At 46.3% G+C, this 16,349-nt stretch overlaps 1 protein-coding gene across 6 annotated transcripts in view; it reads right to left on the bottom strand.

Moving 5' to 3' along the window:
* The window catches only part of pcsk5b (proprotein convertase subtilisin/kexin type 5b), an 81,422-nt gene that overhangs the window by 45,935 nt on the left and 19,138 nt on the right, over positions 1–16,349 (bottom strand). For all 6 annotated transcript variants that reach the window (XR_011480997.1, XM_070446936.1, XM_024002278.2 and 3 more), the window contains 6 exons: positions 13,312–13,455; positions 13,099–13,175; positions 10,528–10,616; positions 10,242–10,414; positions 8,719–8,931; positions 4,072–4,172 (listed from right to left, as the gene is read on the bottom strand). Coding sequence is in view for 5 of the 6 variants with exons in the window: in XM_070446936.1 (XP_070303037.1) it covers positions 4,072–4,172; positions 8,719–8,931; positions 10,242–10,414; positions 10,528–10,616; positions 13,099–13,175; positions 13,312–13,455 (797 nt within the window). In the remaining variant the exon portion in view is untranslated. The remainder of the gene's footprint in view (positions 1–4,071; positions 4,173–8,718; positions 8,932–10,241; positions 10,415–10,527; positions 10,617–13,098; positions 13,176–13,311; positions 13,456–16,349) is intronic.

Genomic DNA, 16,349 nt, shown 5'->3' on the forward strand with positions numbered 1-16,349 from the left:
AGAGCGTTTGGCCGGGGGGGGGGGGGGGGGGGCTTTACTTGGCTCGTCGCACTCTAGCAACTCCTGTGGCAGGCCAGGCGCCTGCAGGCTGACTTCGGTCGTCAGTTGAACATGTTTCCTCCGACAAATTGGTGCAGCTGGCTTTCTGGGTTAAGTGGGCGGGTGTTAGAAGAGCGATTTGGCAAAACAGTGTATTGACACGACTCTACTTTGGCCTCTCCCGAGCCCGTTCGGGAGTTGCAGCGATGAGACAAGATCGTAATCACGAAACTGGGGAGAAAAAGGAGTAATTATTATAATTTGTTTAAAATATAATATGTAATAAATAAAACAAATAAAAATTGCAGGTGCAAAAAAAAATCTGTTCCATTGCATGGACTTAGTATATCAAGGCGGGGGAGAGAGCTTAGCGTTTTGCGCCAAATTCAGTCAGTCACAATAAAAGCCATTCAAAAGGGATCCTTGCTGACTGACCGGCGGTCACTTCAGAGCTGGAAAGCACATCTATAGACGCTAACATATCCCTGTTGTTGGACTGAAGACACCAAAGGGCTTAGAATGGGGAAACCAGCTTGTATCTGGGTCACAGTGAGGGAGGAAGGCTGATTTGAAAAGCTGGGTCCTGCTGGTAGAGGATCTGGGGCGTTATTACTTAAGCGTCTCAGAGTAGGAGTGCTGATCTAGGATCGATTAGCTTTTAGATCATAATAAATAAGATATATATGCAGCAGGGGGGACTGATCCTATTGCGTTTCAATACGGTGAGTCTGGAGGGCAGCGTTGGCCTGGCTGGTTCTTAGTGACTGCTCTCCTTCTCTCGGCCCTTTTTTTTTTCCCTCTTTTTTTCTTCCTGCTTGGTCTCTAGAACCTCTATTGGGAATGTGGCAAAACAACTGCCAGACAAGCTGCGGACAACACGTCCCTGGTTGTCTGACGTCTGCCCCAACTGTCACCTGGGCCAGCGGTGGAGGTGGAGCGGGGTTAGCACCAGGACACACAGCTTGGACCCGACACACTGACCTCATCTACCCAGCCTTGGGTTCAAAAGCCGATGCGGCTTTTAACAAACAACCAAAGCTTGTTTGTCCACACAGGAAGTCGGTTACGTGTTCGTAAAAATACCTTGCCCTCGCCAACACGGACCTGCGCACGGCACTGCCCTGCGCATAAATCTCTCTCTCCTGACTGTTTTTACTGTTTCTTTGTGCTCCTTCTCCGCTCCCGTTACCCGCTCTGGCAGAGCTGCCTGCCAGGTGGACCGGTCGGAAACCGGCATCCTCCAGGTCTTGTGGGTTGAGGCGGCAGGGTTAGCCTAGTGGTTTAGAGCGTTTGCAGTAACCAAAGGGGTAATTCAACTCGGAATGGTGGAAATCGGAATACGTGACCAAGAACAATCTGTCATTCTGCCCTGAACAAGGCTTAGTTACCCACTGTTCCTTAGGCCGTCTGACAATTAAGAATTGTTCTTAACTGCGACCTTGCCATAGTTAATAAAAGTTTTTTTAATTGGTGCACTTCTTCAGCTGGTCCTTGTATGGCTGCATCTGCCCTACAGGGACCGCGGCCAAGCATTTAGCGGCCGTAGACAGAATTTCCGCAGACAAGCGTCACAAGAAATCTAATGACATGCCAAGCCAGCAGTCGGTGTTTTGGGTGACCATGGCTCCATACTTTTTCATTTGGTAAGAGCAACGGCTGATTCCCAGGATTCAACTGGCAGGCATCTTACGTTGGAATCGCTCGAGCTGCTTGCGTGTGGCGATCTAAGTTGGACTCATGACTCACAGCGGTCAAGAAGTGTGGTTGATCTAGGAGCTTGATAGACGGCGACTTTGTGGATGGGGAGATCCCTGTTTAGAGACCTGCCGTCTGGAGTTTTCCGGAAGGCAGCTGATGCTATTCCGGTTTAGCAATTGGGTGATCGCTGCAGTCCTCCATGAGGATGCTGCCAGGTATTTGAATGACGGTGACTATTGCCAGTGATTTGTGTTCATGGTGGAGATGACGCATCGGTGGTGGAGGGCTAGCTCACTTGGCAGACTCAGCCGTCGGGTCTTGGTGGTGTTGTACAATCATCCCTGCGTTGATAGACCCCCTCATTAGCGTTATCACTCAGACAGCTGAAGGTTCTCGGAGTGTCTGGGCCACAAGAGCTCACACCACCCCACCCCTCAACTATTACACAGCGTAGTTCGCTCTTCCCTCTGCTGCTGATGTGTGGTAGAATGGAGGAACAGCCATACACCAAGGCGCACCTACACACAGTCTCTCTCTCTCTCTCTCCTCTCTCTCTGAGACAGATCTACTATCTTGGCCGGTCGTAGTCTGCTCCGCTACTGTAGGTGGGCTGGTGGGGCTGGAGGAGCACTTCCTCCAGGTACCAGGGCTTGCGTCCGCCTCTCGGCGGTGCTGGAGATGGAGATCGTGTAGATGCTGCTTGGTGTAGCCCGTCACAGGAGCAGTCGGTCCCGGCTCCGCCCGCCGCTTCCCCTTCGACGCCCACACACAAGATGGGAGCACCGCCCCTTCCTTCCCTGGGCAGGAAATTCAAATTCCATTGTCAATTGTAGTACTCAGAGGCGGGACTTCCTGCCCGTGGGCAACAAACGTTCTTCCACCACCTGGTTGTGCCGAACATGGTAATAGCAGGTGCATCGCAAGCCAGTGCAGAATGAGCACATTAATTACATCTAGCCCAAATTACTTAATGGACGGGATATCACACAGTCTTCAGTAAACAGAGATATTATCATAGAATGCAATCTACTTGAGTCGGGCATTCCCAATCCAAATGAAGTCAATGATGCCAAACATGCCCATAATTCTATTTATATGCGGGTATTTATTGGTGACTCTACTTGGCAGAGAAGAAACTGGAGGTGTGCCTCACTGCTCTTGTTGAGGCTCTGACTGCTTCACTCTCACTCAAACACACACAGACAGACCACGCATTGCATGCACTGTACACACACATCCACACACAGACGGGGATTTTAAATAGTCGGCATGGAAAGCCACTTCAAAAGGCCTCTGTCAGCCAGTGATAAGAGTATAGAAGCCCCCTCTGAGTTGAGGAGAGAATCAACACGCTGAGAGAAAACTGGGACCAGCTTTGAAATGGAGAGGGAGGCGGGAAAAAAGAGGAGAGAGCCGAGAAAGAGAGAAGCTGGCGAACGAAAGGAGGCGGCAGAGATACAGCAGGGGAGTGTGACAAACAGAGAGAGACCGAAAGGAGAAGCGAGAGAGTGAAAGAGCAGCGTAGGCACGCATTCGATGACTTATGAAGCAAGAGCCGGAGGAATAATTTAGCTCAAAGATACCTTAAGAGAGCATTGGGTGCTGGCGGACCTGCATCCCTCTAACTTAACAGCAGCCAACACACACCTCTCCCGAACAGGCTCCAGTTAATATTCACAAAACCATACGCGGCTAAACACATTTTCTCCTCCCCTTCCAACTGGTTACACAGTCTCCCCGCTCACTAGGCCTGTCACATGCCCCTTTCCGTAGGCCAAACCTGCCACCGGTGCTGCCACACACACCTCTCCAACCATTCTGTTCTCATTAATAATCCAATGGACTCCTGTAGCTTCCATCGCACAAACAACAGACAGACACTTGGAGAAACACAACCATCATTATAGAACACCTGCTCTTCTCCATGACATAACCCTGCAGGTGCAGTTTGCTATGATCTCTTTACACTTTATTACATTTTCAACAGACGCTCTTATCCAGGACCTACATCACAGGAGATCAATTTTAGGGTTTCAGCTGCCTGCTCAAGCGGCACATCAACAGATTTTTTTCACAGTCGGCTCTGGGATTCAAAACCAGCGACCTTTCAGTTATCGGCCCAACACTCTTAACCGCTAGGCTACCTGCCACCCTTATTTGATTCACTTGTTAAATCACTTCAATCAGGTGTAGATGAAAGTAGGAGACAGTATGCTAAAGATTTATCTCTCTCCCGTGACTGTGATAATGCAGGAAAGCGATGTGATTGACTGGCTGAGTAAACTGACTGCAGTGCAATCGTGTGAATCCCTGCATTAAGGTTAAGGAGCTTACTTAGCCTCCAGGGCCAGCGCGATGATCCCAGCTGCCATGGGAGCAGAGGCCGAGGTCCCTGTGTGGCTGTCGGTGCAGCGCTGACGCAGGTCTGTAGTGATCTACAGAGGGAGGGATGGAAAGGAGGGGGGTTAAATCCTGTGGATCAGGGTGAGTTGGAGGCACACCTGAGACTGCATACATTCCAGCTTTGATACTCTAACCTGCTAGAGATGACACGCACACACAAACCTGCTGTTCCCAAAGGTACCCAGGAAATTATTTCCTAGCCAAGAGGACCAAAGGGATTGGGAAGAAGGAAAAAAATATATATATATATTCCCATTGCAGGACTTCAGTCAGTCCCTCAATGACAGGAGAGAAAAGCTTGGTGCTGTGTGCCAAATCCAGTCAGTCAAAATAAAAGCCATCATCCAAAAGGGATCCCTGGCTGACTGGAAGGTCACTGTAGAGCTGGATAGGACACAATTGCGGGCAACTGGGCATTTTTATACATAATAATTGCTTAATTAACTCAGGAACAACACCAGTGTAGAAGCACCTGCTTTCAATATACGTTGTATCGCTCATTTGCTCAAGTGTTTCCTTTATTTTGGCAGTTAGTTGTATACAGTGTCTTCAGGAAGTATTTACACCACTCGACTTTGTGTTGTGTTACAGCCTGAATTCAAAATGGATTACATTTAGATTTTTTTGGTCACTGGCCTAGTACACACAATACCCCATAATGTCAAAGTGGAATTATGTTTTTCAAAACTGTAAAAAATGAGAAGCTGAAATGTTTTCAGTCAATAAGTATTCAACCCCTTTGTTATGGAAAGCCTAAATAAGTTCAGGAGTAAACATCTGCTTATCAAGTCATAATGATTTGCATGGACTTAATGTTTTTAACATGATATTTGAATGACTACATCATCTCGGTACCCCACACATACAATTATCTAAGGTCGAGCAGTGAATTTCAAACACAGATTCAACCAAAGACCAGGGAGGTTTTCCAAGACCTCGCAAATGTAACCTACAGGTAGATGGGTATAAAAAAAATAAGATATTGAATATCCCTTTGAGTATGGTGAAGTTAAACTTTGGATGGTGTATCAATACACCCAATCATTACAAAGACACAGGCATCCTGCCTAACTCAGTTGCCGGAGAGGAAGGAAACCACTCAGGGATTTCAACATGAGGCCAACGGTGACTAACAGTCATTAAACTCTATGATAGAAAACTGAGATTTTAGTTACTCCACAATACTAACCTAATTGACAAGAGTGAAAAGGAGGAAGCCTGTACAGAATACAAATACTCTAAAATGTGGCAAAATAAAGTAAATTTATGTCCTAAATACAAAGTGTTATGTTTGGGGCAAAGCCAACGCGACTCCCCATATTTTCAAGCATAGTGGTGGCTGCATCATGTTATGGGTATGCTTGTAATCGTTAAGGACTGGAGAGCTTTTCAGGATAATGTTTTATTTTTATGGAATGACGCTGAGCTCAGGCAAAACCCTAGAGGGAAACCTGGTTCAGTCTGCTTTCCACCAAACACTGGGAGATTAATTCCCCTTTCAGCAGGTCAATATCCTAAAACACAAGGCCAAATCTACACTGGAGTTGCTTACCAAGAAAACATTGAATGTTCCCAAGTGGCCGAGTTATAGTTTTGACTTAAATCTACTTGAAAATATATGGCAAAACCTGAAAATGGCTGTCTAGCAATGATCAACAAATAATTTGACAGAGCTTGATTAATTTTGAAAAGAATAATGGGTAAATGTTGCACAATCCAGGTGTGGAAAGCTCTTAGAGTTATCCAGAAAGATTCACAGCTGTAGTCACTGCCAAAGGTGCTTCTACAAAGTATTGACTCAGGGATGTGAATACTTACTGTATGTACAGTGGGGAGAACAAGTCAAATCAAGTTTATTTTATATAGCCCTTCGTACATCAGCTAATATCTCGAAGTGCTGTACAGAAACCCAGCCTAAAACCCCAAACAGCAAGCAATGCAGGTGTAGAGCACGGTGGCTAGGAAAAACTCCCTAGAAAGGCCAAAACCTAGGAAGAAACTAGAGAGGAACCAGGCTATGAGGGGTGGCCAGTCCTCTTCTGGCTGTGCGCGGTGGAGATTATAACAGAATTATGCCAAGATGTTCAAATATTCATAAGTGACAAGCATGGTCAAATAATAAATAATGAAATATTTTCAGTTGGCTTTTCATAGCCGATCATTAAGAGTTGAAAATAGCAGGTCTGGGACAGGTGGCGGTTTATCAAGTATTTGATACACTGCCGATTTTCCTACTTACAAAGCATGTAGAGGTCTGTTTTATCATAGTACACTTCAACTGTGGAGAGAGAATCTAAAACAAAAATCCAGAAAATCACATTGTATGATTTTTAAGTAATTAATTTGCATTTTATTGCATGACATAGTATTTGATATCCTACCAACCAGTAAGAATCGGCTCTCACAGACCTGTTAGTTTTTCTTTAAGAAGCCCTCCTGTTCTCCACTCATTATCCGGTATTAATGCACCTGTTTGGAACTCGTTACTGTATAAAAGACACCTGTCCACACACTCAATCAAACAGACTCCAACCTCTACAATGGCCAAGACCAGAGAGCTGTGTAAGGACATCAGGGATAAAATTATAGACCTGCACAAGGCTGGGATGGGCTTACAGGAAATAGGCAAGCAGCTTGGTGAGAGGCAACAACTGTTGGCGCAATTATTAGAAAATGGAAGAAGTTCAAGATGACGGTCAATCACCCTCGGTCTGGGGCTCCATGAAGATCTCACCTCGTGGGGCGTCAATGATCATGCGGAAGGTGAGGGATCAGCCCAGAACTACTGGCAGGACCTGGTCAATGACCTGAAGAGAGCTGGGACCACAGTCTCAAAGAAAACCATTAATAACAACTACGCCGTCATGGATTAAAATCCTGCAGCGCACGCAAGGTCCCCCTGCTCAAGCCAGCGCATGTCCAGGCCCGTCTCGGAAGTTTGCCAATGACCATCTGGATGATCCAGAGGAGGATGGGAGAAGGTCATGTGGTCTGATTGAGACAAAAATAGAGCTTTTTGGTCTAAACTCCACTCGCCATGTTTGGAGGAAGAAGAAGGATGAGTACACCCCAAGAACACCATCCAACTGTGAAGCATGGAGGTGGAAACATCATTCTTTGGGGATGCTTTTTCTGCAAAGGGGACAGGAGGACTGCACGTATTGAGGGGAGGATGGATGGGGCCATGTATCCGCGAGATCTTGGCCAACAATCCTCCCTCAGTAAGAGCATTGAAGATGGTGTGGCTGGGTCTCCAGCATGACACGACCCGAACACACACAGCCAGGGCAACTAAGGAGTGGCTCCTTAAGAAGCATCTCAAGGTCCTGGAGTGGCCTAGCCAGTCTCCAGACCTGAACCCAATAGAAAATCTTTGGAGGGAGCTGAAAGTCCGTACTGCCAGCGACAGCCCGAAACCTGAAGGATCTGGAGAAGGTCTGTATGGAGGAGTGGGCCAAACCCTGCTGCATGTGGTGCAAACCTGGTCAAGAACTACAGGAAACGTATGATCTCTGTAATTGCAAACAAAGGTTTCTGTACCAAATATTAAGTTCTGCTTTTCTGATGTATCAAATACTTATGTCATGCAATAAAATGCTAATTAATTACTTAAAATCATACAATGTGATTTTCCATTTTAGATTCCGTCTCTCACAGTTGAAGTGTACCTATGATAAAAATTACAGACCTCTACATGCTTTGTAAGTAGGAAACACTGCCAATTTTGCAGGTTATCAAATACTTGTTCTCCCCACTGTAAATGAGATATTTCTGTATTTCATTTTCAATAAATTAGCAAAAAATCATTACGGGGTATTGTGTGTAATAACCAATTTAAATCAATGTTGAATTCAGGCTGTACCATAACCAAAAAGTGGAATAAGTCAAGGGGTATAGATACATACTGAAGGCACTGTATTAGCACAGGAGGGAGCGGATCCTAGATCAGCACTCCTACTCTGACATGCTTTATGAATATGGGCCCTGGAGTGGGTCTGGGACATGAGGTGCCTCCTGGTATGGTTGGATTGAATTGGTGGTTCTTGGTTGTGTGTGCGCATGCGTGTGACTGTACGTGTTGAGTACTGGTCATGGTTCTGTGTGAGTCTATATGGCAGCATAGGCCTGGCTGGATCTTAGTCTCCCCCTGCTTAGTCTTCCGACCCTCTATGGGGAATGTGACAAGACACTGCCAGACAAGCTAGGACAAAAGGGCCAACTGTCACTGTGTCTGTCCGACTGTCTGTCCCAATGCACTCTGGGCCAGGGGGTCAGCCCAGGACACAGCTTGACCCCAACACGATGACCTCTTTCACCCAGCCTTGGGTTCAAAGGTCACAGGCTTTACAACTAAAGCCTGTTTGTCTGGCTTTGCCCGCACAGGAATTAGTTACATGTTAGTATGCCATCTAGTCGGCCTAAATAACACCACATAGCGGTATTAGCACACTTTCTCGCTCACACACACACACACACACACACACACTAGTTCTGTCCTCTCTCTGCTGTTGCATGTTGTGGTAAGAGTGGAGGAACATCCACATACCCTTTATCCCTCCCCCTCAGAGACAGACTTACTATCTTCCGGTCATAGTTTTCTCCGCTGCTGTAGGTGGTGGTGAGGGTGGAAGAGCACTCCTCCAGGTACCAGGGCTTGCGTCCGCTCTCAGCGGTGCTGGAGATGGAGATGGTGTAGATGCTGTTGGTGTAGCCATCACAGGAGCAGTGGTCCCGGCTCCGCCCGCCGTTCCCTGACGCCCACACAAAGATGGAGCCGCGCCCCTTCCTTCCCTGGCAGGAAATCAAATCAATATAAATTAGATCAGAGGCGGGACTTCCTGCGCCCGGCAACAAAGAAAGTTCTCCCGCCACCTGAATGCAGAAATGGTAATAGCAAGTGAACGCAGCAGTGGAGGGGGAATTCTAAAATGCTGTGTTCTATTTCTGTGAGTGTTTCTCTTATGTAACCTACTTGTTGTGTCTATGTATTGACATGTATGCGTAACTGATAAATGAACACACGTTAATCGATGTAAAACGTATTTTGTCTGTAACGTCTTTCTCTCGTTACGTGTCGGACCCAAGTGTCGAACCCACGCCATTGGCGTCAGCTAATGGGGATCCTAAAAAAAGTCCAAATCTCTGTGTGATTGGTAGGGACACGGGAGGAAGCCTATCGCTCTGAGCTCTGACTATCACTCAAACACAGAGGGGATAAAAGGTGGAGGGTAGCACTTCAAAAGGCCTCTGTCAGCCAGTGATAAGATAAGAAAGATAAGAGATAAGAGAGAGAAGCCCCTCTGAGTGAAGAGTGGATCAGACGGGAGAAAACGCTGACGGACAACTTGGACCAGCTATGAAGGGAGGCGAGGGAGAGAGCGCAGGAAGAGAGAAGGTGACTTCTTAAAGAAAGAGGCAGAAAAGATAGACAAAAAAAAAAATAGAACATTTGCCCAGGAAAGCAGGTCACACACACAGCTATGTCTTACTATACTTGAGGACTTTTTGGGGACCAACAAGTGATTCCCATTCAAGTCTATTTTCCCTAACCCTAATTCTAAGCCTAACCCTAATTCTAAGCCTAACCCTAATTCTAAGCCTAAAATAGCCTTTTCACAAGTGAGGACTGGCAAAAATGTCCTTACTTCTCTGAATTTTATTTGGCTTACTATTCTTGTGAGGACTTCTGGTACTCACAAGTATAGGAAAATATGTCCACACACACTTCATAATAGCCCAATAGACCTCTGCAGCTTCGATGCTAAACAGAGATGTACGTAACCCACCACCAAACTCTAACCATTGTTTTACTTTCTCCGCAATCAAAATGTCAGCAGCATTTCTGACTCAGCAAGGAGAGAGGGTGCTCTGACATCACCGCAAGTGGACTTTGTGAATGCCACTCCCCTCCACTTAACCCTAGGCTAAGCTCCTTCTTTGAGCCATCTCCACAACATACTTATGAATATGGATACCATGCATGAATATGCTAATCAGACGCAGCTCTTTAATCCAAATGTCTTGAAGGAAGCATTGATAACACTGGCCGCTGGTGTGAGTGTGTGTGTACACAACGTACAGTGTGTGCGCGCGAGACGCACCATGCGGATGCCGTTCTCGAAGGCTTGCCTGGCCAGAGAGGCGGGGCCGTCCACCGTCTTCCCGTCATCGTCGGGACCCCAGCTAGCACTGTAGATGTCAATATGCTGCGGCTGCAGACTCAGAGACTTGGCCTCAACCATGTCCGTCACGTCGCCGTCCAGCATCCGCACCCCTGAGACACACACACACACACACACAGAGTGAACACACACCCAAGCCCTCACATACTCACCACTGTTGAATGAGATTTAAAATAACCTTGAAATGTGAAACACACATACTCACCCCCTATCCGTGCGTTGTAGGCGATTCCCACAGTGCAATGGGAGTTGTTAGCAGATGCAGCTACTTCCCCAGCACAGCGAGTTCCATGCCTAAAGAGGGAGGGACACACAGACACACATTTAAAAATCTCACACACGCACATTAACAAACTCACAAATATGTAAACAAATATACTGGGACCTCTCAAGTGGCGCAGTGGTCAAAGGCACATTGTGTGTGCGCATGCATTGCAGTACTAGCTGTGCCACTAGAGATCCTGGTTAGAGTCCAGGCTGTGTTGCAGCCGGGCCGTGACCAAGAAACCCATGGGGCGGCGCACAATTCGCCCAGCATCGTCCGGGTTAGGAGAGGGTTTGGCCAGCAGGAATGTCCTTTGTCCCATCGCGCTCTAAAGACTCCTGTTGCAGACTGGGAACAGTGCACGCTGACACGGTCGCCAGGTGCACGGTGTTTCCTCCAACACATTGATGCGGCTGGCTTCAGGGTTAAGCGGGAATTGTGTCAGGAAGCAGTGCGGCTTGGTTGGGTTGTGTTTGAGGATGCACGGCTCTCGACCTTCGCCTCTCCCGAGTCCGTACGGGAGTTGCAGCGATGAGACAAGACTGTAACTACCAATTGGATACCACGAAATTGGGGAGAAAAAGGGGTAAAAAAAAAATCATAAAAACAAATAATAAAAGCTGAAGAATGCACAAACAGTCAGTATACTATCTGACAACATGCATATTTGAGACGTATGGAGAAAAAGAAGTGGGGAGAAGCGAGTGTAGTTAGACTTAGTTCAAGCTATGGGCTTAAGGACCAGGTCGCCACATGGCCAGTAGCAGGGGCTGGGTCTTGTTCATAAGGCCACGCAATTTAAAACGTCTTCTTCCCTTTGGTGCCCAATGACGTGACCCTGGATTCAGAGGCAGCAGCAGCTGCACTGGGATACATACAGCCCTCAAATATTTTCACAATGTGAAAGAGACAATGATTTGTATGTTCCCGAGCACTCAACAAGCAAGGGTAACATTCTGCCAGACTGTAGCCGCGTCAACAAGCGGACAAGTTCAGTGACGAGTGCAAACAAACAAGAGTGGGTTTTAGGAGAGGAGGAAGAGGCAAAGACACTCTCTCGCTCGGCACGACCAGCCCTCCTGCCGAGAACATCTGGAACAAGTGGCCAAGAGTCACCACTGGCCGCTGTCATGGCAACCCAGCATCTACCCATTGGCAGGCAGGGTGCGCACACACAATCCCATGCTCAAACACACACACGCCCTCGCTAGCCTAAAGGTTCTACTGTAGTGTATTCCATCACCTGGCTGTAACCTCTACACTTATGGCAGCCGTATGGACAGTTTGTTGAGCCAACATTAAAATCCTTCAGTCCTGTTTGGCTTCACACAGCGCCATAGTCTTCCTGAGTCTCCTCTACATATGTGTGTGTTGTTTGTGTCGTCTGCTCTCAGCCCATCTCCATGCCATGCCTGCTCCAAGTCAGTCTGAACCAGACCATCTGTGCGATGAATAAAGGGCGATGTGAATAACACACTGTCTGGATCAATCCTGGAGGTCAATCCTTTGTTTAGCTCACGGAAGTGGAGTTTTACATTATAGCAGAGATTCTACCACATGGAAATGGCCAAATTCACCAGCAGATGTGTTCCTCATAAGCAGAAAGAACAGCTTGTTCTCCTCTAGAAACACACGCACTCAGAATAGGTAACAAAAACACAGTGGATGCAAGGTTATTGTCTGTTTACTTTGAACATCTGAGAAACTGCTGGTTATAGAAAGGGACTGAGTCGGTAGAGGGGAGTGTAACCAAACCATTCTGGTGTCTTTGTTTGGTCTGGATCAGAAGTGGCAAGTCCTCCCGCTTAAAGTCAGTACCATGTCATAAAGCTAGAGCAGAGAAATTGGATCACCTACCACCACCACACTCGTGTCTCTAACCAAACGTATTGAATAGGGACATAGCAAGTGTATGAACAGTGTGGGGCAGCTTTCATAGAACCGCTCATAAATGGTGTTCCCTCAATGTTTATATGATCACTTAGAATACGTCCTCCAAGACAAGTTGGGACGATGGAAAGATACAAGTCTGTCTGAAAATGCGTGTAGTGTGTAAGCTTTAGGTAGCTAGCAAAAACACACTAATGGCTATGTTCCAATAGCCTCGCTAGCAGCATACTACCTACAATAAAGTAATGAGTTGGGCCATGCATTCTAAGCAGTATGCTAGTATGGACATTGGAACGTACCCATTATTGTGACAGACTTGTCAACGAGCCCCACTCAGAGGGAGAGGTGGAAAGAGAGAGAGAGAAAGAGAGAGGGAAGGGCAAAGTGAGCGAGCGAGGGAAAGAGCAGACCATGATCCATCTAAAGCAGTGGGCTAGTTAACCTCCTGTCTCTTTAAGAAAACAAACTACCACAGAGTGCTGAACATTTGCCAAGGCATTTGGGCTAGAGCGTCCAAAACCACTGACAGCCAAACTGGCACAGGACACAGGGCTCCCAGGCAGAGAAGAGCCACACACACACACACACACACACGAGTGATGCTGTGACCTGGTATCTTACTTATTCTCGTTGCTGGCATCATAACGGGGCATGGGGTCCATGTCGTTCCCGTTGACATCATAACTGGCCTGGTTGTCCTGGAAACAGAGGGAAAAGCCTTCACCATCATGGTCTTCTTATGGCCGAGCAGCATAAATCCTCCAATGGCTGAACACACCACACACACTCCTACTACAACACACATACCCCATTCCAAAACGCACCCACACTCACGTAGTTCTGAATGAGGTCAGGGTGGTTCCTCTCGATGCCGTCGTCTAGGATGGTGATCACCACGTCCTTCCCTGTGTAGCCCCTCTTCCAAGCCCCCACTATGTTCATGTCAGACTGGCAGTTATGGATGTCATCGTTACAGTGCTGGCACACACACACATACACAGGAATAGTGCTGAAATAAAACTAGCAACCCACTTAAGTGGTCATTACAGTTCTGGAACAGTGAGACATCTGTGTGGTGGCAAAAGTGTGAACGCATAGATATAGGCCCTGCTTGAATACTTTTGAAATGCAGATTTCCACCCTCCGTTCCTTGAATTAATCACTGATCTGACATGTCTGGGTTGGTGAAAGATATGAAGTGGGGTTCTTGCTTTAACCTATCAAATCATTCTAGATCATCAGTGAATAGTCCAATGAGAAAAGAAACAAAGCATTTGAACAGCTGTCAAGCAGGTCCAGAGATGGCAGGAGAAAGTCAGTTGTAGGCTAATGCCCAGGTTAAATGCCAATGGACATGAACATGGACAAAGAGTACTAAACAAGTACTGCCTAAAATCAAACAGTAAACACTCATGATTGATTATTTATGACAAAGTCCAAGCTCTAGCCTCTGTCCAAAAACACTGGACTGATAAGAACTAAGGTCAAAGTATTGGTGTTATCTTTGCCAAGTTAACCATTGACAGAACCCAGAAGAAGAGCAAAAGACCAGAGAGCTTACAAATAGCGCACTCACACACAAAATGGAAGGGAAGTAATGATTGTACGTGGATGTGACTAGCGGCCACAAGCGAGTGAAGTATTCTTTCTGTGTAGAGCTACATATCTTGTGCAGTCTGAACGGAGTCATTTGACACTGCTGTGGGCATTTAAAATCCTCTCAATGTCAGATCAGCTTTAATATTGCAGATACTTTTTTTTGCATATATACACTACAGCTCAAAAGTTTGGGATCACTAAAAAAAAAAAAAAAAGAAGAAATAAAAGAATTTCTAACCCCCTTTTCTCCCCAATTTTCGTGGTATCCAATCGCTAGTAATTACTATCTTGTCTCATCGCTACAACTCCCGTACGGGCTCGGGAGAGACGAAGGTCGAAAGCCACGTGTCCTCCAAAGCACAACCCAACCAAGCCGCACTGCTTCTTAACACAGCGCRCCTCCAACCCGGAAGCCAGCCGCACCAATGTGTCGGAGGAAACACCGTGCACCTGGCCCCCTTGGTTAGCGCGCACTGCGCCCGACCCGCCACAGGAGTCGCTGGAGCGCGATGAGACAAGGATATCCCTACCGGCCAAACCCTCCCTAACCCGGACGACGCTAGGCCAATTGTGCGTCGCCCCACGGACCTCCCGGTCGCGGCCGGCTGCGACAGAGCCTGGGCGCGAACCCAGAGACTCTGGTGGCACAGCTAGCGCTGTGATGCAGTGCCCTAGACCACTGCGCCACCCGGGAGGCCAGCAATTCTTGTTTTTGAAATAAAAGCACATTTTTGTCCAGTAAAACTGAAGATCTCATACAACACTGTGTACCACTCCCTTTGCAGAACTGTGCAAACTAACCAGAATAGAAAGAGGAGTGGGAGGCCCCGGTGCACAACTGAGCAAGAGGACAAGTAAATTAGAGTGTCTAGTTTGAGAAACAGACACCTCACAAGTCCTCAACTGGCAGCTTCATTAAATAGTCTCTGCAAAATTCCAGTCTCAACGTCATCAGTGAAGAGGCGACTCCTGGATGCTGGCCTTCTAGGCAGAGTTCCTCTGTCCAGTGTCTGTATTCTTTTGCCCATCGTAATATTTTATTGGCTAGTCTGAGATATGGCTTTTTCTTTGCAACTCTGCCTAGAAGGCCAGCATCCCGGAGTCGCCTCTTCAGTGTTGATGTTCAGACTGGTGTTTTGCGTGGACTATTTAATGAAGCTGCCAGTTGAGGACTTGAGGCGTCTGTTTCTCAAACTAGACACCAATGTACTTGTCCTCTTGCTCAGTTGTGCACCGGGCCTCCCACTCCTCTTTATATTCTGGTTAGAGCCAGTTTGCGCTGGTCTGTGAAGGGAGTAGTACACAGCGTTGTACGAGCTCTTCAGTTTCTTGGCAATTTCTCACATGGTACAGCCTTCATTTGTCAGAACAAGAATAGACTAACGAGTTTCAGAAGAAAGTTATTTATTTCTAGCCATTTTGAGCCTGTAATCGAGCCCACAAATGCTGATGCTCCAGATACTCAACTAGTCTAAAGAAGGCCAGTTTTATTGCTTCTTTAAAATCAGGACAGTTTTCAGCTGTGCTAACATAATCGCAAAAAGGGATTTCTAATGATCAATTAGCCTTTTAAAATGATAAACTTGGATTAGCTAACAACATGCCATTGGAACACAGGCGTGATGGTTGCTGATAATGGGCCTCTGTACGCCTATGTAGATATTCCATTATTATACTTTTTTTTTTTATCTGCTGTTTCCAGCTACAATAGTAATTTACAACATCTACACTATATTTATGATACATTTTATGTTATTTTAAAATGGACAAAAAAAAAGTGCTTTTCTTTCAACAACAAGAATTTCTAAGTGACTCCAAACTTTTGAACGGTACTATAAACATTCTATTGGTTGCAAGAACTTTGTATAGTAATTTAAAGTTTTAACCCAGTGTCATTTTGCGTATCAGTTCATGAACCATGTGCCATGGAATCGGTACGTCGAAAATCTCTTACCAACTATTTTGCAATCTATATGGCACAGCTGTCTATTTTTTGGTCCTTAAACTAAACTGGTATACTTTTATATTTAATCAATTATGGTCTTTAATGCAGGGCCAACAGACAAGTTCCCTTTTCCCCCCTTCCTCTTAATTTTTTTTGCGGTAATGCTGCAATTAGTTGGTTGTAATTTTGGGTTGAGCAGACATTTCCATATATTTTTGTTAGCTGCATGTGTGACAACTCCACCAGTCCTATTTATGACATCTTTAAAGATTATACCTTTTTTTAAATATATATTTTTTTTTTAACTATTAGTATATTTGAGATTAGC

This window comes from Salvelinus sp. IW2-2015, linkage group LG15 (assembly GCF_002910315.2).
Source record: "Salvelinus sp. IW2-2015 linkage group LG15, ASM291031v2, whole genome shotgun sequence".
NCBI lineage: Eukaryota > Metazoa > Chordata > Actinopteri > Salmoniformes > Salmonidae > Salvelinus > Salvelinus sp. IW2-2015.